General features: G+C 38.3%; 1 protein-coding gene across 3 annotated transcripts in view; it reads left to right on the top strand.

Moving 5' to 3' along the window:
• KIF6 (kinesin family member 6) overlaps positions 1-21232 on the top strand; it is a 388886-nt gene that overhangs the window by 62764 nt on the left and 304890 nt on the right. For all 3 annotated transcript variants that reach the window (XM_040473403.1, XM_040473402.1, XM_040473404.1), the window contains one exon: positions 16721-16868. In XM_040473403.1, coding sequence (XP_040329337.1) covers positions 16721-16868 — 148 coding nt within the window. The remainder of the gene's footprint in view (positions 1-16720; positions 16869-21232) is intronic.

Below are 21232 nucleotides of genomic sequence, written 5' to 3'. Positions count from 1 at the left end.
AAAGTTCAGAATTTATGCAAGATTCTACTGAAATAAATTTCTGTAGACAGTGGATTTTTCCACATTACTGTATAAAAAAAACTCTTGTTGCTTCGTTTGAGTTGCCTCCTTAGATGGTCATCTGAAAATGATTATGTATTTAATGAATCTAAGTGTTTATTCTCAAGGGTCACAAAAAAAAATCTGTCAGAAATGCTGTAGTAAATGCATTTTTCATAATGTAAATAAGATAAAAACGCAGCCCTTACTTTCTAATATAGTCTACTGGACTTCAGACTGAAACATTTCAGAGCTGGATCATGTTCAGAAGGGCTCATTTTCTTCTATTGAAGTTCCATGCATCTCTGTTATGTTTCCAGATTTAAGCTTCTTATTATTAATACTAAAACAAAATGGTTTCTTCTGGAACTTGGGAAATAATAAACAGCCTCATTTGGAGAGCACTTTGGCCTGGATTTGGTCCATGAACTTATGGATGTGAAGTTGTTTAGTGTGCTTAAGATCTCGAGGATCCTTTTAAGGGAGACTGTTTGGATTATGTACCCCATGATGTGTTTGCCTCTTGCAAAGTTTGGTTTGTAGCTGGGACAAGACTGTGAACAAATCCCTGAGAATCATAGAGCTGAAAGGAAACTCAGAAGGTCCTCTTTCTTAGCCCCTGTATCCAAGGAGGAGAATTTGCAAATCAGTCAAGACAGGCGGTTGCTGATCCTGTTTTTGTGACACATCCAAGAGGGGAGGTCTTGATTGTGCCAAAGTGACTGTTTGAGAAGAGTGCACCCCAAATTCCTGTTTTCCTGTACCATTTTAAAACTTAGAAAATGTGAGCAGTGATGGGAGACATACCTGATCTGTTTCTTAGGCTCTGGACAGTATGAGGGGATTGCCTATGGGGTTTCAAACACGAACATCTGTCCTTATTCATATCATTCTTAGAGGTTAGCTTAGTTTCCTTTTTTTTTTTTCTCTTAACCATTGTGTTACTCTCTTAGTATTTATCTGAGGTACTTTCTCCCAGGGATTGCAAAACTCAAAATTCCATAGAAGGTGGGCAGCTAATCTGTAGTAAGCCAGTGAGGGCAGTTGGGAGTAGTGGTGTCTGTGTCTGACTTGGGGAGCACAGGTCTTGGGGGCTAAGAGCATTCAGTTTTCATTTCTTTAAGCATGACAGTGCTGGGCAAACAAATGTTCTACTGGCTAAATTTGGTATGTGGGCCTCAGATTTGTGACCCTAGTCTGATAACCAATTTGCCCATAGGCACTTACCAAAAAGCATTAAATGATGATCCCAAGTATATCAGTTACCACTTAACCTACGTTTGCAGTTTCATTTTTCTGACAAAAACATGCTTTGGATGTGTAGTTAATTGTTTCTAATCTGGATACCCTTGCGTTGAATATTCCCTTTCCCCAAATAGCTAATAATTTGAATTGGGCCAACTGAGGTTAGCTATGTCACCTACTTTATTTCTGCATCAGGATTTACAACTCGATCAATATATCATACAAGTGAAGCTCCCAAGACCTCAGAATGATATTGCCAGAACATACCTTTCGAAGGGATGAGGTCTAAACCCCCAGGGGAACTATACTCAGGTGCCTTTAACCAGAACTCCCACCCTACCTACCTTAAGGGGGCGTGATTCACTGGAGCCTATGTGAATGACTAAACACTGTGCAGCTCTGGGGAGCAGTGGTGGCCATGTGGACTACACCAAGATTGGCACTTCCTCAGTGTGCAGTGATGCAGCCCCGCCTTCAAGTCTAGATGGGTATCATGCGTTTGGGAAGCAAGTGAGTCTAAGACAATAGGGAGTTTGGAGGACAGTGGCCAATGGGGGAACACATGTCCCACTTAAAGCCAGTCACATTTAGATAAGTTTAAACATTCCTATAGGCAAGATTCACTGCCAGCTTGAGACCTGTGGTCTAAGCCAAGGTTCAAAAGATGTTTTGCAGAAACTTTGCATTAGTTAGGACTTTTTTGGTTATATATAACAGAATTCCAACTCAAAGAAAAGAGAGGAGTTCTTGGCTCACATACCTGGGTGAGCTCAGAGAATTGGAGGTGCTTTCAAGAATCAGGGTTGTTGCCACTTAAACTAAGTACCCGACACAGCCAAGATTTCTTCTCCACCCATCTGACCTTTGCTTGGCTCTGCTTCCTTGTACAGAAGGGCAGGAGACATGGCCTCTGGCAGCCTTAATTTAAAGACCCCCGCAAAAATCTATACAGGAAGGACTCTTATTTGCTCTGCTTGAGGCTCATCATCTTGGAATAGTGGCTGTTCAGATGGGGACATGGTTGGGGGAGGGACCATGGTGGAAGGAGGTAGCATGATTGACCATGTCTGAATCAGCACACATCAGTCTGCTCCTCAGGAGCTGAAAGAATGGAGTGGGGGCAGGACTGTTACCAGAAGAAGAAGGACTAAGAAAGCTTGCTGGACATAAGACTCTAGCTCTCCAAGTCTGCTGCCCTCTCTACCTCCCCAGAAGGGTAGGTTCCCCTCCTCCTGCCCATACTTCTTTTCTCCCTCCCTCTCCTTTATAGCAAAGGGAATGCCCCATGACCAAAATTTGCTGGAAATTTTCCAAGTTGCATGCTCATTTGGCTGAACGGGTGGGAAGATTATTTTTATATTTGGCAAAACTGAGTTGTAGTAATTGTGTTAATGATGAGTTGCTATTGTTTTGGGTTCAAATTCCTCTTAAAAACTTAGGCTGGTGAATTATGTACTCCGAGATATTCTGAAAGTGAAGTAATTAAGAGTTTCCTTTCCATATTCTCTATGAAAGATACTGGGCTACACCAAAGAACTGCTGAGGCTGTGTAAGAGGGATTTTATTCTAGGAATTGAGCAGCAGAGGAGAGCAATGAACTGTTCTGAGGATCAAAAAGAAATGAAACTAAGTGAATTTCAGCTACTTGGGCTTTTATAACTGTCTGAAAGGCAAGATGGAGTAATAGGGTAATTATATATTTAAAATAGAGGGCTTGGGGCACCTGGGTGGCTAGTTGGTTAAGCCTCCAGCTCTTGATTTGGGCTCAGGTCATGAACTCACAGTCCATGAGTTCGAGACCTGCATCAGGCCCTGCACTGGCAGCTCAGAGCCTGCTTGGGATTTTCTCTCTCTCTCTCTCTCTCTCTCTCTCTCTCTCTCTGTCTCCCTCTCTCTCTCTCTTGCTCTCCCTCTCTCTCCTTTTCTGTCCCTCCCCTGCTCGTGCTCTGTCTCTCTCAAAATAAATAAATAAACATTAAAAATAATAATAAAATAAAATAGAGGCCTTGATTTTGATAATTCTATTCCTGGTGAGTCTCGTTGACATTGAGCAAAGATTTTTAGTCAAGGTGAATATAGATATAGTATAATTTCTATTAGCTTAAAAAATTCTGTTCTTCGTGTTGTTTGATTTATTTGCATTTTCTGAGTGAATAAATTTGTTCCAATAAATGGCTTTTAAAAATATAGATATGTATTTTTTTTTCTGGGATTCTTAGTATTTCTAGGGCTAAACTGCATTATCTTTTATTTTTTTTTTTCAACGTTTATTTATTTTTGGGACAGAGAGAGACAGAGCATGAACGGGGGAGGGGCAGAGAGAGAGGGAGACACAGAATCGGAAACAGGCTCCAGGCTCTGAGCCATCAGCCCAGAGCCCGACGCGGGGCTCGAACTCACGGACCGTGAGATCGTGACCTGGCTGAAGTCGGACGCTTAACCGACTGTGCCACCCAGGCGCCCCATGCATTATCTTTTAAAGTACCACCTCACCTCTTCCTCTTCCCTGAAAAATGAATCCACCTGGATTCTCCGATTCTATCCTGCTCCTGAATCTAACAGCTCTTTAAGCAGAGCTCATATATCTGATTTTCAGAAATACCTTAGAAGGGAATCTTCTGTTGGACAAAAAGTAGTTAGAAGGCCTCCCATGATACCAGTTATAAAATCCATGATCCCATTGCTTTGCTGTTTTCAGCAATGCTGTCTTCAGATTTGAGAGACTAAAATATCATGTTTGTTTTTCAGTGAACTAAATTATCATCACAATAATAATTTTTTGCTGGTTACTTTGATTTAGACACTGTATATGGAGATTCTTAAAGCCTTCTCATCTGGGTAAACAAAATGAGGTCTCACTTTATTGCAGATACTTTTAGACAGCTTTCCTCTACTTGGAGTCTAGTTAAACAAACAAAGAGTAATAAAAGTGAAAAACTCAACTTAAATGGTTTGTATTTTTTCTGACATGCACGTGTGATGTTTGTGGAGTAAGACTTCAATTTATAATTTCCAAGAGGGTAGAAGCTTTTATTTTTGTTTTATTCATGCAAATATTAAGAGATAAGAAATGACAAAGTATCTCAGCTTTGTAATTTAAATTTCTAGGGAAAATGCATTTTGCAAAAGGAAGGAGAGGATGTCTACTCTGGAGATTTCATCTGATCATCAAACACTGGTTTATAAAACATTGATTTATTTACATATCAGAACTGCCTCTAGCTTGAGATGTATTAGGCAGTCGCCTGCACTGTTGATTTTAGGAAGTTGAGAAATATTGCTCACCAAAAATGTCCATCCCATTTTTCAGTGCTGAAATGTATCATTAGCTTTTCATTTCTTTTATTAATTACTATTCCATCTTTTACAAATGCTACTGCTAAGGTGTTGAAACACATCTAATTGTACCGATTTGGAATAGATTCTTTATTATGTTATTGTTACCACATTTTGTTGAGAGATTATTCACATATCAAAGAATTCACTTTACAGTGTACATTTGGTAGTTTTTAGTACAAGTGTGCAACTATCAGTGACCATGATCTAATTTTAGAACATTTTCATCACCCCGAAAGAAGCCCTATACCATACCCATTAGCATTCATTCCTCTACTTTGCCCGTATCCCGACCTCTGGCAACCACTAATTGATTTTCCATTTCTATGGATTTGCTTTTACTAGACATTTCATATAAATGGAATCACACAGTATATGACCTTTTGTGACTGGCTTATTTCACTTAACATGCTGTGAAGATTGATCAGACACTGTAGCATATATCAGCACTTTATTCTTTTTTCATTGCCAAATAGTATCCTATGGTATGGATATGACCCATTTTGTTTATCCACTCATCAGCTGATGAACATTTGGGTTGTTTTCACTTCTTGGCCATAACGAATGATGCTACTATGAGCATTCGTTACAAGTTTTTGTGTGGACACCTTTTCCATTCTACTGGGCATGTACCTAGGAGCTCTGGGTCTTCTGGTAACTCTGTGTTTACATTTTGAGGAGCTGCAAAACTGTTTTTAAGCAGCTGCACCATTTATATTCTCACCAGTAATGTATGAGGTTTCCAATTTTTTCAGATCCTCAGCAGCACATGTAGTTGTCTTTTTTTTTTTTAAGGTATCCTAGAGTGAGTATAAAATGAGTATCCCATTGTGGTTTCGACTTACATTTCCCTAGTGACTAATGATGTTGAGTATCTTTTCATGTGCTATTGGCCATCTATATACTGTCTTTAGAGATATGTCTATTCAAATCCTTTGCCTACTTTTTACTCTCAGAATTTCTGATGTATTCTTTTTAATTTAAAATTTTATTGCAGTATAATCAGCATACAAAGTTCTAGTAGTTTCAAAGTTGTATATTAGTATACAACACATTGATTTGTCAGTTCTACACATTACTCAGTGCTCGCCACAAGTGTAGCCACCATTTGTCACCATACAACATTATTACAGTATTATTGACTACGTTTCCTTTGCTGTACTTTTCATCTCTATGACTTATTTATATTATGACTGGTAGTTTGTACCTCTCAATCAATCCCCTTAATCTCTTTTGCCCCATCCCATACCATCTTCCCTCTAGAAACCATCAGTTTGTTATCTGTATTTAAGAGTCTGGTTTTTTTGTCTGTTTGTTCATTTCTTTTGTTTTGAGATTCTGCTTATAAGTGAAATCTTATGGTATTTATCTTGTGCTGTCTGACTTACTTCACTTAGTGTAATACCCACTGTGTCCATCCATGTTGCAAATGGCAAGATCTCATTCCTTTTTAATGTCTGAGTAATATTCTAGTTGTGTGTATGTGTGTGTGTGTGTGTGTGTGTGTGTGTGTGTGCGTGTGTGGTGTATATGTATTTGTCAGTAGCCAGCCTTGTCAAAAATCAACTGATTGTAAACACAAGGGTCTATTTCTAGACTCACAATTCTATTCCATTCATGCGTATGTTTATCCTTATGCCAGTATCCCACTGTCTTGGTTACTGTTAGTGTAGTAGGTTTTGAATTAAGAAGCGTGAGTCCTCTACCTTTGTTATTTTTTAGGAAGTTTTGTCTATTCTTGGTCCCTTGAATTTCCATATAAATTTCTGGAGAAATTGGTTGATTTTTGCAAAGAAGCCAGTTCTAATTTTGAGGACTTTTCAGGAACCTATTGATCAGAGGGGAGAGTCCTGCTATTTCACATTAAGTCTTATACCCTACAACCTTGCTGAACTTGTTTATTGTTTTTAATAGTTCTATAATAGATTCCTGGGAATTTCTGTATATGTACAAGACCATGCCACTTGCAGATAGAGTCTTCTGATTCTGTAAAAAGTCATTCTTCAAAAGTGAAGGAGAAATGGACATTCCTGGGTAAACAAAAGCTGAGAGAACTTGTCACTAGCCAGTGCATTAAAAAGACATCTAGATTAGAAAGGAAGAAGTAAAAGTATGCTTATTTACAGATGACATGATTTTGTGTATACAAATCCGAGGCAATCCACTGTTAGATGACAAGAGGTAATAAACAAGTTCAGCAAAAGTTTCAGGGTTCAAAATCAACATAGAAAAATCTATTATGTTTCTGCACAGTAACAATAAACACTGAAAACAAAATTAAAATATAAATTTTGGGAGCCTTGTTAATTTTTGCAAAGCAAGATCTCCCAACTAGTCTTCAAGCATTTTGAATATGTTATTACATTATCTTCTGGCCTCCACGATTCCTCATGAGAAATCCATTGTTGATCTTGTAGAAGATTCCTTGTGTGTGATCAGTCACTTATTTCTTGCTACTTCCATGATTTCTTTGTCTTTAGACAGTTTGATTATCATGTGTTTAGATTTGGATAACTGAGCTTATCAAGTTTCTTGGATATGTAGATTAATGTTTTTCATCAAATTGGAGAAGTTTTTGGTCATTATTTTTTTAAACATTCTCTCCCTTTACCATCTGGGACTTTATACACATGTTGATCTCTGAGTTCTCTGTTCATTTTTCTTCTTTCTTTATAATTTCTGTTGTGCAGACAGGATAATCTTAGTTGATCTGTCTTGAAATTTACTTTCTTCTACCAACTCAAATTGGCTATTGTAGTGAATTGTTTCTCAATTATCTTACCTTTCAACTCCGGAATTTCTGTTTTATTCTTTTTTTTTTTAAATAATTTTTGTCTTTTTATTCATATTTCTTTTCTGTGAAACATCATCTTCATACTTCTCTTTAATCCTTTAAACATGTTTTACATTTGTTCTTCAAACCTATTTATAATACCTAACTTAAACTCTTTATCTAGAAGTCAAAATCTAGGCTTCCTCAAGAGCTGTTTCTATTAATTTTTTAATTTCCTGTGCCTAGGAAATACTTTGCTGTTTGTGCATCTCATAATTTTTGTTGTTGTTGTTGTTGTAGTACATTTTGAGTAATATAATATGACAGCTCTGAAAATCAGATTCCAACCTTCCCCAAGGTTTGTTGTTTGTTACCATTGGTGCAGCTGCTTGTTTGTTTAGTAAGTTTTAGGGACTCATTCTACAAAGCTTATATGGTTTGTTGTATGAGGCTTCTGAAATCTCTGTTCAGTAAGCTCAGTGGTCAGGTAGTGACTGGACAGAGAGATTTTTTAAAATATGCCTTGAACCAGGGGCTCTGCTCTTGGTACGTGTTGATCTCAGTGCTCCATAAATTTATAATTTTGTCTCAGCTTTCACTTCCTGCTTGTTTAGGCCTACAAGGTGAGCCAGAGGTGAGATATAAGGACCTTCTCTCATATCTCTTGGGTATGCACATAGTCCTGTATATGTATGTGGTCTTCTAGAGTCCCCAAAATATGTCATAACTTTTCAACCCCTCTTATAGACCTCCTTTTCTGCAGGTTTTTATTTCAAGTTTTTGTTCACCCTCTTGCTGGCCTTCCTGGTACCGCATGCAGCCTAGGGCAACTGTGATGGTGAACACTTGCAACTGATCTGTTTTCAACAAACACCGTGGGGATATGGCTTCTTTTCACTGAATAAACCAAGTCAGGTCACCAAAGCCAAGTACTGTGAGTGGGGCTTTTCCAGGGAGCTGTCAGAGAAGTACAATTCTGTGGACTTTATGGGTTGCTCCAACCTATCCTACCTCTTCCAGTGGTTGCTGTGCTTCTGTTTTTCGGTTTTGTGGTTGCAAGTCTGTTATTTTTCAAGGCCGTTATGGGACCGGGGAGAGGGAGGTGGGAATGGTCAAGTTAACAGGTCACAAAGCTCACCGTTCTTACTGAGATTCAGCCATTTTACTTGAGTAAACACCCCTTGGATTGTTGTGAGCCTTTGGAGAACTTCCAGGATTTTGCAAAACTTGATTTTGACAATTTTTGTCCCTGTTCTCATTATTATTGTGGAGGAGTGGATTCTCAGAGGTCCTGACTCCACCATTTCTCTTTATTTTTCGTTAGTACTTTCTCTTAGGATGGATGAGACTACAAGCATATGAAATTGCCCAGTGTTCAATGGAGAGGAGGCACAATATGGAATTGGGATGAGAATGCTCTACAGAAAAGAACTGGAGATAAATGTTTCCCATTTAATTTTTCATTGTAACTATGTAATAAGTAAATAGCCATAGAGTATGTATGGGTGGAACTGACATACTTTTTTTTTTTAATGTTTATTTATTTTTGAGAGACAGAGGCAGAGTGTGAGCGGGGGAGAGGCAGAGAAAGAGAGAAAGACACAGCATCCGAAGAGGCTCCAGGCTCTGCACTGTCAGCACAGAGCCCAAGCCGTGAGATCATGACCTGAGCCGAAGTCGGACGCTTAACCGACTGAGCCACCCAGGCACTCTAAAGGTTTATTCTTAAAGTTATCAACTTCATATACCTAGAGCATTTGTGGTCAAGAGATATCATGGAATCAAATGATAATTGCTAATAGAACATTGCTATATCATTGGCAACAAATGTTGAGCAGAAAGATTCTGTTATCATCTAGCTAAATTCATCATTGTAGTTCTAACTCCATGTGAAGACACATGGAGAAAACTTAACTGAGTGTCTCAGAAAGGGAAAGTTGAACCACACGGTAGTAATCCATTTTCATTCACTTAATGTGCTAAGTCCTTTAAGTTTGTAAGTACCGGTAACACCTTCTACCTACATAGCAAAAGATGCGTTGAATTGTTGCTATAGATGTTATTCTTAGCTTAATTAGTTGTATAAGGTGCCCACCCAGGACTTAACGGATTACTTCACAATAAGCTCTAAGCAAAACCTGTGTGTTTAGAGAGGGCATGCAGATGATAAATCACTTAACATACAATCATGAAAGCATGGCGAAAGCATAAAACTGTGGGCAGTATCTCAGCAGAAGTATTACAGCAGGAATACCAGTGTGAACAGTGAGGGGTGATTCTCAGAGGATCCTTCTATCAAACATCTGTTCACAATGAGGGTACCATTAGCTGACAACTTCATAATTCGTTGGATTAAAACATCTCAGAGATGAAGGGGCTACTTGTAACAAAAAAGAATGTAATGCTATAATAGTTTGCTATTTTGTACAGTGTAGAGGAAAGATCCATTTGTGAAAGTCTGAATCATGTCAGGTGTACTATGAAAAGTCTATATGGTGAGGAGAGAGATAGGGAGAAGGAAAAGGAGAGAAGGGGAGGGGAGGGGGCAAGAAGGGATGGGAGGAGAAGAGTAGAGAGAGACAGAAGAGAGTCGGTGGCTGAGAAGATCCAGTGTTCTTTTTTTTTTCTTTTTAACATCCTTAAATTGTATTTTTTCATCATGATAAGTGTGCTTTTTAATCCTCATCATCTCTTTCACCCATCCCTTCTCCTACCTCCTCTCTGGTAACCATCAGTTTGTTCTCTGTAGTTACGAATTTGTTTCTGGGGCGCCTAGGTGGCTCAGTCAGTTGAGTGTCCGACTTCGGCCCAGGTCATGATCTCGCGGTTCATGAGTTCAAGCCCCGCATTGGGCTCTGTGCTGACCACTCAGAACCTGGAGCCTGCTTCAGATTCTGTGTCTCCCTCTCTCTCTGTCCCTCCCCAACTCATGCTCTGTCTCTCTACCTCTCAAAAATAAATAAAAACATTTATAAAAATAAAAAAAAGAATTTGTTTCTTGGTTTTTCTTTCTCTCTTTCTTTTTCCTTTGCTTGTTTGTTTTGTATCTTAAATTCCACATAAGTAGAATCATATGGTATTTGTCTTTCTCTGACTGACTTATTTTATTCAGCATTATACTCTCTGGCTTCATCCATGTTGTCGCAAATGGCAAGGTTTCATTCTTTTTGATGGCTGAATAAAATTCCATTGTATGTATATGCCGCATCTTCTTTATCCATTTCTTTATTGTTGGATACTTGTGCTGCTTCCATAATTTGGCTATTATAAATACTGTTATAAACGTAGGGGTGCATGTATCTCTTTGAATCAGTGTTTTTGTGTTTTGGGGGTAAATACCCAATAGTACAATTACTGAATCATAGGGGAGTTCATTTTTTACTTTTTGAGTTATCTCCATACCATTTTCCACAGTGGCTACATCAGTTTGCATTCCCACCAACAGTGCACAAGTGCTCCTTTTTCACCACATCCTTGCCAATACTTGTTTCTTATGTTATTGATTTTAACCATTCTGACAGATGGTTAGTGATATTTCATTGTAGTTTTGATCTGCATTTCCCTGATGATGAGTGATGTTGAGCATCTTTTCATGTGTCTGCTGGCCATCTGTATGTCCTTTTGGAGACATGTCTGTTCATGCCTTCTGCCCATTTTTCAATCAGATTATTTGTTTTTTAGATGTTGAATTGTATCAGTTCTTTCTATATTTTGGATATAAACCTTTATTGAATGTATCATTTGCAACCATCTTCTCTCATTCCATAGGTTTATTTTTAGTTTTGTTGATTGTTTCCTTCACTGTGCAAATGCTTTTTACTTTGATGTAGTCCTAATAGTTTATTTTTGCTTTTATCGCCCTGCATCAGGAGACATATCCAGAAAAATGTTGCTATGGCTGATGTTGGAGAAATTGCTGCCTGTGTTGTCTTCAAGGATTTTTGTGGTTTCAGGTCTCACATTTGGTGATCCATTTTGAGTTTTTTGTGTGTGTATGCCATAAGAAAGTGGCCTAGTTTCATTCTTTTGCATGTTACTGTCCAGTTTTCCCAACATCATTTGTTGAAGATACTGTCTTTTCCCCACTGCATATTCTTTCCCCCCTATTGTAGATTAATTGACCATATAAGTATGGGTTAGTTCTCGGTTTTCTATTCTATCCCATTGATCTGTGTGCCTATTTTTGTGCCAGTACCATACTGTCTTGATCACTACAGCTTTGTAATATCACTCAAAGTCTGGAAGACTCATGATTCTTAAGATCACCATTAAATCAAAAGCTGCTCTGTAGGACTAAAGAACACATATGGATTAGTATCTTCTACCAAAAAGTCATTACAAGAAAATTGAAGAGGGAAATTCTTAGAGATTTACAGTTGGTGCTGACTATTAAATTAGGGAATTACACTACAAGGTACGTAGTGGCAAACATTCTGTACCTGGTATTCTAGGAGGTGACCATGTGTTGTATTTGCCACATGAAGTGCCAGGTGTCGGGTTTGCAGTTTCCAAATTATACATATGCTTTCCTCAGAACTTTTATCTTCAACATATTATTTGATTCAAGCCCAGGATACTAAAGATGAAGAAAGTACGTAATTAGGAGAGCAACTTCAGCAGAATGGTAGTATAGAAATTTCTAGCACCTGTTCCCTCCCAGAAACATCAATTTGAATAACTACCAAGCCTGAAAATACCTTTGCAAAAGCTAAGGATTCCAGATGAGGAATTACAGCATTGGGATGGGATAAGAAAAAGAAGACACATTGAGGAGGGTAGGAAAGATAGTGCCATTACTGCATTAGAGGGTGGAAAAGATAGATTGACATTACCTCATTACTCCTCCCCCAAGCATAGGCATCCTAGCAGCTGAGAGAGACACCCTCCCCTTGGGAGGAGAATGACGTGAGGAACTGACTTTATCGTGGTTACCAGTGCTGGCCTATCCCACCATCAGCTGACTCCAGTGGCCCCAGGCAGTTCCCATGGTCCCAGGTAACTTCCATAACACCAGGTGATTTCTTGGTCCTGGACTCTTGGCAGGCTATGAGAATCCAATCCCCCGGCCTACCCTAGCACCTTCCTGTTCCTGTAGCCCCAAGCAGCTTCTACAACAGTAGGCTACCAACATGCTCCCATAAAACCAAGCTCCTGATTACCCTGGGGCTGGGTAGCTTCCATAGCCCCAGGCAGCTCCCATGACATCAGGCTCCCTGCAGACTCTAGCAAATTCAGGATCCCAACCCATCCCTGTTTGGCCAGCTTTCATGGCCTCAGGTGGCTCCTATAGTTCTAGTATCTGGCTGGTTCCCACCAAACCCACAATGCCAGCCCTCTCCAATGCCAGCCCAAGCCCTGAAGCCTGAGCTTTGAGGCTGGCTTCCACAGACCCAGGTTCCTGACCTGCCCAGCATCACACTGGTCACTGCAGGCCAACTTGGCCCCTCATGCCCTATGGTGTAAGCCAACTCCCATGGCCTAAGACTACAGGCTGGTCCTACTGCCAGGTTGGCCCCTGGACCCCAGCCTCCAGGCTGGCTCCCATGAAACCAAGCTCCCAGCCCATCCTCGCACTGGACTGGCCCCTGTAGATCCAGATGCTGGACCTACCCCAGTGATCCCCAGTACCTGGTCAGCCACTGTGGACCCAGTGTCCATATCCACCCATGTAGGCATGAGCTCACCAAAGGAAACTAATAAAGCTACAGTAACTGACCCTGAAGAAATGGAGATCTATGAGCTATCTGACAAAGAATTTAGAATAATCCTCTTAAGGAAATTCAGTGAATTACAAGAAAACACAACTAAATGAAATTAGGAAAAAAATACATGAACAAAATGAGAAGTTCAACAAAGGAATAGAAACCATTAAAAAAAAAAACAACAAGCAAAGCCAATCCTAGAGTTAAAAAATACCGTGATTGAATTGACAATTCAATAGAAAGCTTCAAAGCAGACTCAATCAAGTAGAATAAAAAATTAGTTAACTAGAAACCATATCATTTGATATTATCTAGTCAGAGAAGCAAAAGGAACAAATACAAAGAGTGAAGAGAACCTTTCTGAATTATGGGATACCATTAAAGGAAACAATCTCACATTATTAAAGTCTCAGGAGAAGAGAGGGATAAAGGGGCAGAAAGCGTGTTTAAAGAAATGATGGATTAGAATTCTCAATCTGGGGAGAGGTTTGGACATCCATGTTCATACAGCTAATAGGTGACCCTATAATTTCAAACCAAAATGATCTTTTATAAGACACATTAAAATAAAATTGGTAAAATCAAATACAAGGAGAGAATTTTAAATTTTTTTTTTTTTTTAACGTTTATTTATTTTTGGGACAGAGAGAGACAGAGCATGAACGGGGGAGGGGCAGAGAGAGAGGGAGACACAGAATCAGAAACAGGCTCCAGGCTCTGAGCCATCAGCCCAGAGCCTGACGCGGGGCTCGAACTCACGGACCGCGAGATCGTGACCTGGCTGAAGTCGGACACTTAACCGACTGCGCCACCCAGGCGCCCCAAGGAGAGAATTTTAAAAGCAACAAGAGAAAAACATACCTGTATAATAAGGGTATCAGCAGATTTGTCAGCAGAAACCTTATAGGCCTGGAGAGAATGGGACAGTATACTCAGATTTCTGGAAAAAGAAAAAAAAAGAAACTGCCAACAAAGAATACTTTACCCAGCATAGCTGTCTGGGTAAAAGATATGAAAATATAAAGCATACTGGTAAAGGCAAGTCTAAGCAATTCATAATACTCTAATACTATATAGTATGGTGTTATGCTAATTACTTAATGTAGTATAAAGATTAAAGGACAAAAGTATTAACAATTATAGCTACAATAATTTGTTAATGAAGACATATGAAAAGAGGTAAATTGTGATGTCAAAGATACAAAAAAAATGGGACTAATAGTAAAAATGAATAGTTGATACACAAAAGATAAAGAGGAGGGAATCAAAGTATACCACAGGGAAAATCACTTCACAAAGAAAGACAATAAAAGGGGCGCCTGGATGGCTCAGCCGGCTAAGTGTCCGTCTTTGGCTCAGGTCATGATCTCAGGGTCTGTGAGTTCGAGCCCCACGTCAGGCTCTGTGCTGTCAGCTCAGAGCCTGGAACCTGCTTCAAGTTCTATGTCTCCCTCTCTCTCTGCTCCTCTCCCACCTGCTTGTGCTGTCTCTCTCTCTCAAAAATAAATAAACATTAAAAAAAAAAAAAAGAAAAGAAAACTGGAAGAAGGGAACAAAGGAACTACAAAGCTAGGAAACAATGAATAAGTTGGTATTAGTTAAGTCCTTACTTTGCCTTAGTTCTTTTTAATGTAAATGGATTAAATTCTCCAATCAAAAGGCATAGAGTGGCTAATGGATTAAAAACAAGACCCATCTATATGCTGCCTACAGGAGACTCACTTCAGCTTTAAGGGCACACAGAGACTTAAGGGGAAAGGATGGAAAAAGATACCCTATGCAAATGGAAACCAAAAGAAAGCAAGAGTAGCTATACTTCTATCACACAAAATAGACTTTAAGCCAAAACGATAATGAGACAAAGAAGGCCATTTTATAATGATAAAAGGGTCAATTTATCACAAGGATATAACAATATATATGCATCCTAGATCACAGCACCTAAACATATTAGGCAAATATTTACAGATCTGAAGGGAGAAATAGACAACAATACAATAATAGTAGTGGAATCTGATACCCCACTTTCAACAATGGATGGATCATCCAGACAGAAAATCAATAAGGAAACGCTGGATGTGAACTATACCTTAAGCCAAATGGGCCTACCAGACATATATGTAACATTTCACCCAACAGCAGCAGATTACAGACTCTACTCAAGCACACGTGAAACATTCTCCTGGATAGATCACATGTTAAGTCACAAATCTAATCAAGAAATGGGCAGAGGACTTGAATAGAAATTTCCCCAAAGAAGATATATAAATGGCCCAAACAGATACATAAAAGGGTGTTTAGTACTTCTAATCCTCTGGGAAATGCAAACCAAAGGCATGAGATATATCCTCATATCTGTTAGAATGGCTATTATCTAAATGCCAAGAGACACCAAGTGCCGTCAAGGATGTGAAGAAAAGGAAATTCTTATGCACTAGTGGTGAGGATGTAAATTGGTACAGCCACTATGGAAAACGGTATGGAGTTTCCTTAAAAAAAAATTAAAGATAGAAGGACCATATCCAGTAATGCCACTTCTGCGTATATGTCAAAGGAAATGAAATCTCTCAGAGATATCTGCATTCCCATGTTCATTGCGGCATGTTCCCAATAGCCAAGGCATGGAAAAACCTAAATGTCTACTGATGGATGAATGGATACAGAAGATGTGGTATATGTACAATGGAATATTATTCAGCCATAGAAAGAAGAAAATTCTGCTGTTTGCAACAACATAGATGGGCCTTGAGAGCACAATGCTAAGTGAAATAAGACAGAGAAAGACAAATACTGTATGTTCTCCTTCACATGTGAAATCTAAAAAACTGAACTCACAGATATAAAGAAAGGAATGGTGGATGCCAGAGGCTAGTGGGTAGGGGAAAATGTGGAGACGTTGATCAAAGGGTAAAAACTTCCTGTTATTAGATGTGTAAGTTCCACAGGTTAATGTATAGCACAGTGACCATATATTATATATTTGAAAGTTGGTAAGAGTATAGATCTTATATGTTCTCACCACCTACAAAAATGATAATTATGTGAGGTGATGGATGTCTTATCTAACCTTTTTGTGGAGCTCATTTCTCGGTATATTTGTGTATCACATAATCACATTTTACACCTTAAAGTTCCATTTGTTATATGTCATTTATATCTCAGTAAAGCTGGAAAAAAATAAAAAGACATTATATAAAAACAAAAGGCATTTTAATACAATTTATAATACATCAATATTGATTCTTTAGCTGTGGCAAATGTACAATACTAATGTAATAACAATAGGGGAAACTAGGTGTAGGGTATGTGTTAACTCTGTACTACCTTTGCAACATTTCTGTAAATACAAAAATATTCTAAATAAAAATTTTATTCAGATTAACAAAAGAAACTATTTAAGATGACTGGACTCCATTTGAGTTATAGGTCCTTTCTTAGAAAAAAGGATTGGTGTCTGATACTCTTGCCTAAAAAAAAAAAACAGTTATTTTAGCTAGATACTCATATATAGAAATTTCTATAAATGTCGTTTCAATCGTGTTGAATAAGATTGCTATTAGAATACAAGCCATTTGATACAAGTGCAATTAGCCATTTGGATATTAAAAGTGTGCCATTTCTTTAGTGTCTTGGCAGGTTACAATGGTACCATCTTTGCATATGGGCAAACAGGCAGTGGTAAGACATTCACCATCACGGGTGGAGCAGAACGCTACAGTGACAGAGGCATTATCCCAAGGACACTGTCGTACATTTTTGAGCAATTACAAAAGGTATGAAACTTTAACTTCATTTTCTGTTTGATATATTCAGCAGAAATTTACAGTGGGTAAAAAATTTATTGTGACATTTTATTATATTATATCTAAATGAGGAAGTATTATTGTGTAATAACTCTGGCCTTTATATTTAAGGAAAGTTTGGGATTTTGCTGAAGAAGTAGAAATTAAGGTGCTTCTCATTAAAGGGATGCTGTTTCAGCAAAGGCTGAAAGAGAGTTCTTCTGATACATCCATGGAGGTTAAAAGAACAGATAACACATTTTCCCAACTAACATCTTATATTCCCCATTAAGAAACTGGATGTCCTTTTATCAAGACATTTTTATTTCAGCTACTAAAGCACTGAGTAAGATGATATGATTGTACCTTTCTCACAATTGTGACAGAAGCCCAGAAGAGTTTACCAGAGTAAATATCCTATTGCAATTAATATTATTATGAGGAGTTCTTTATATTATATGCATCATTTATGTGTGTCTCTAAGTGCCTATTGCCTGATTAGTATTGAATATGACATATAATACAATTAACAAGGCAGGTATCTTTATCCCACTTTTATAGTTGGGAAAACTGAGTCTAAATATCTTTCCCTGGGTCCTTATAAGTAGCCGGTCTGGTGGTCCATCCCAGGTCTGTGTGATGCCAAACCCTGTGCTTTTCACCACTACATACACTGCCTCTGTATCTCAGACTGGCTTTATTTTGTTGGTTGTATTTAAACAATAATGAGTTAAAGAACTTCTCTGAACTTGGATTTCAGTTTTCCCTTAACTTTTCTAGGTTTCAGTTTTTCCCTCTGTGAAAGTAAGAATTGAATTGTACTAGAGGATCTCCAGCATCCCTACTCACTCCTACACTTACTTGGTTGTATTAATTCTGTATAACAAATGTCCTAACTAGGTCAGTGTAACAGCTATTCCAAATTTTCTTGACTGTATGCTTTTTGCATTTTGAGTTGCAAAGATGAGAAGAAATCGCTGAGATCTGCATAATTCTAATTTCCATCCATAAAGTAGCAATTACCCATTAGTTCAGCTCATCTCTCACTAGCTCAAACATGCCAACACTGCATGCCAGAAAATGTAGAAGAGAAAGAGTTGAGTATAGTGTGTATGTTGGATTCAGATCCTGTCTTTTCATTTACTCATTTATTTCTGACATTAGCTGTTTTGTTTTGCTCCCATATTTCACAGACTGGGAACATAATTTCTAATAGTTTTTGCTACTGTGGCTCAGTGTGGAACTATGTTGTCTTGGAAAGTTCATTGAAGTTGGTGCAGACCAACCTTGTTCTGAGAAAATGTACTACTTACAGCATGTGGCCTTGAGGTGGTCACTTAATGTCTCAGGCTTATGGAGTTGCTTCTGAGGGTTGAACATACTCTATCTATAAAGATATTGTCCTGGCACATAGTACATGGTCAATGTATGAGCTCAGTTACTATAGCCATTAATATCTATATCCATATATATATATGGAGAGAGGGAGAGGGAGAGAGAGAGAGAGAGAGAGAGAGAGAGAGAGAGAGACAGACAAATGATCCTGATTAATTTCAAAGAATCCTTTGAAACTTAGGACAAATGAAGCCAATTTCCCTGATTAAGTTAAACAGAATAAATAAATCCTTTCCTAATGGAAAATATATTTGTCCCTTTTAAAATTTTGTCTGTGAATACCAAAATATAGTTCTAAAAGTCTAAATGTCTTCCAAGTACCTACTGTCTGCCCAGTTCATTGTTTTCATATCTGTTTGTCATTTACATTATTCTAAACCACATTTCAGTTTGAATTATCCTAAATCACTTCCTGGACTGGAGAGAGCCCCTTGGACCAATTTATAGTCAGGACAACTCTTTGTAAAAGGACAGATCTCCATGGTGGGCACAACATATTCGTTCTAATCAAATTGAACTGCTGCAAAACTAGTAAGAGACAGCTTGAGGTTCATCATTAAGTTTGTCCACATTGTATAGCTGAGAAATGCAGACAGGTACGCAGATACCCCCAGTCGATTGCTTGAGAGGGCCACATGGAGTTCTCTAGAATTCTTAAAGGACATACTTGACTTATGCAAAGTAATTATTTCAAGATAAACCAAGAGCAAGTGCATACTGGCTCCTAAAATGCCTGTGAGTGTGATAGGAGCACATTTGCAGTAATTTTAAAGGAAGACACTTGATTCCATTTATTTTAGAAATCATAGCTCATTATTTTTGAGTACTGTGAGGCTCAGACTTGTTTTGGGGCAAGAGAAAAGGCTGTCTGCAGGGAACATGTGTGTTACATTACAGTCTGGCAATCCTAGACACTAAAAAAGGAATAATAAGGAAAGGTAGCTTGCCACATTGCTCAGTGACTTTTAAGTGTGTATTCTAATAGAAGTCCAGAAAATGCAGAAATTGGAGGAGCCAAAGGCATTATCCCAATCATCTCAGGGGAATAGTCTTGCCATTTTCCTGACTTATGATTCCTTCTACTTTCTGGAAGAAGAGAGTTTCTCCACTGCAGATGAACATACAAATTGGCTGTTGTTTTGCCTTTCTTTTACTTTCCTTTTATATTCTTGCTGAATTCTCTATTTGGGGGCTTTTAGAAATAATGGTAAAAACGATAACATTAGCAATAATAATAACAGTAGCAACAGCAACAACTTATTGGTCCTTACTACAGGGACACACATTTCTAGTCAGATTTTAAATACAGAACCCTATTTCTCTGTTACAACAGTTCTACAAGATAAGAGTTATCCACAGTTTCATAATTAAACAGCTGACGATAGTGCAGGATCACTCAGTTATAAATGGCAGATCCCGTATTCAAACCCAGCTTTTTCTGATGCTAAGATGAGCTCAGAACTGTATGCTAAAATCTCAAACTATAACATATGGGATATTTCAGTTATGTTCAGATAAGTTTAGAAGTATGTTGCTCTTAAACTTGCTGAGAGGTTGCTAAATGATCCCCCATGGCCTTCAACTTGCTCTGAGAATCTTGCTCTGAGAATCTTCTAGAGAGGACAGCATATATGTTCATTGTGGAACACTTTTTTCACAAGTATTTCATAGGATACTTGAGGGAAAACTGGATTAGACTAAAGACCACACAGAATCTGTCTAGAATATGTGATCTCTGATACCTGTGCCATAACCCAAAGAATGATGTTGAATGATGCCTTTGCTAAACTAGGACACTAATCTAATCAGCAGGGTGTTTGTTAGGATAAACAGAGTCGCCTACATCAGCAGGACTTCAGCATTTGGTGGGGATAAATTTATTTAGTAGAGACTCAGTCCATGCTGTCACCTTCCCAGACCACCAAAACATGACATCTCAGGTGTAGCTTGAGAGTTTTGCTCTGGTCATGTGCTGCCTGAGAATTGCCTTAGTTTTTCAGGTGTTATTTTGTTCTTATGAAATATTGGTGTTTTTATTTGGAGAGTTTGAGCCACTTTAGAACCAGAGAATCATATTAATTTTAATCTGAAGAACGCATTAGGAATTCATTCTTCAATTTCATCACTAATCAGTGTGGAAACTGAGGCCTGACACAGTAGGGTATTATAGCAAGTAGGACTAGGATTCCAGCCCTGGATGTGCAGGCCTTTGTTCTCTCTTCCATCTCTGTGACTTGGTCGTCTCTCCCTTTAAATAGTATCTGTCAAATGGATTGTCTTGGATATGGGTGAGAATCAGTCAGGAAGGTCATCCTAAGGAAAATCTCTTTGTGAGTATTGACTCTGACAATCTGCTGACCTTCTTGCCATGAGACACAAATATATTCTGTTATGAGAAGTAGGACTCTATTTGCTGAAATGCAAGCATCTGTATTTTGGGAGAAACAAGAAGAAAGTGCTATCAATTGATATTTGGTCTTGGAAACTGAAAAAAAAATTTCAGTTTTCTTGAGACCTGAAAAAGTTCCATTTTATTCTATCTCAGAGGGAGTGGGTCCTTTTTATCTGCTAGCAGAACTGAGACAGGACCAGTTGCCTGGACTTTTATCCTAATTGCATTGATGCCTCTGTCATTGCATTTCAGTATTAACCCCCACAAAGTACCTCTCTCAAATGAATAGCTCAATATCCCTGATTGCCACGTGGGCCAGGAAGATTAACCCAAGAGAGAAGTTATAGGCAGTGAGCTGTGAATGTCTACTCTTACCGTTACCTGATTGATCTAAACTATTTCTGTCCCCTGGGATTCATTTTACATTATCTACTATTGTCTGTTATCTATGTCACCAGAAATTTTGAATATTGGAAAAATTTTTAAAAGAATTATGATGAAAGCTGGAAACTCTTTTGCTACTGAAGGTTTTAAACAGAAGTAATGATACTGTTTTCTTTTATGAATA

The sequence above is a fragment of the Herpailurus yagouaroundi genome, unplaced genomic scaffold (genome assembly GCF_014898765.1).
Source record: "Herpailurus yagouaroundi ecotype Mexico unplaced genomic scaffold, PumYag 139, whole genome shotgun sequence".
Classification (NCBI taxonomy): domain Eukaryota; kingdom Metazoa; phylum Chordata; class Mammalia; order Carnivora; family Felidae; genus Herpailurus; species Herpailurus yagouaroundi.
This window is presented reverse-complemented; position numbering and strand designations above follow the sequence as displayed.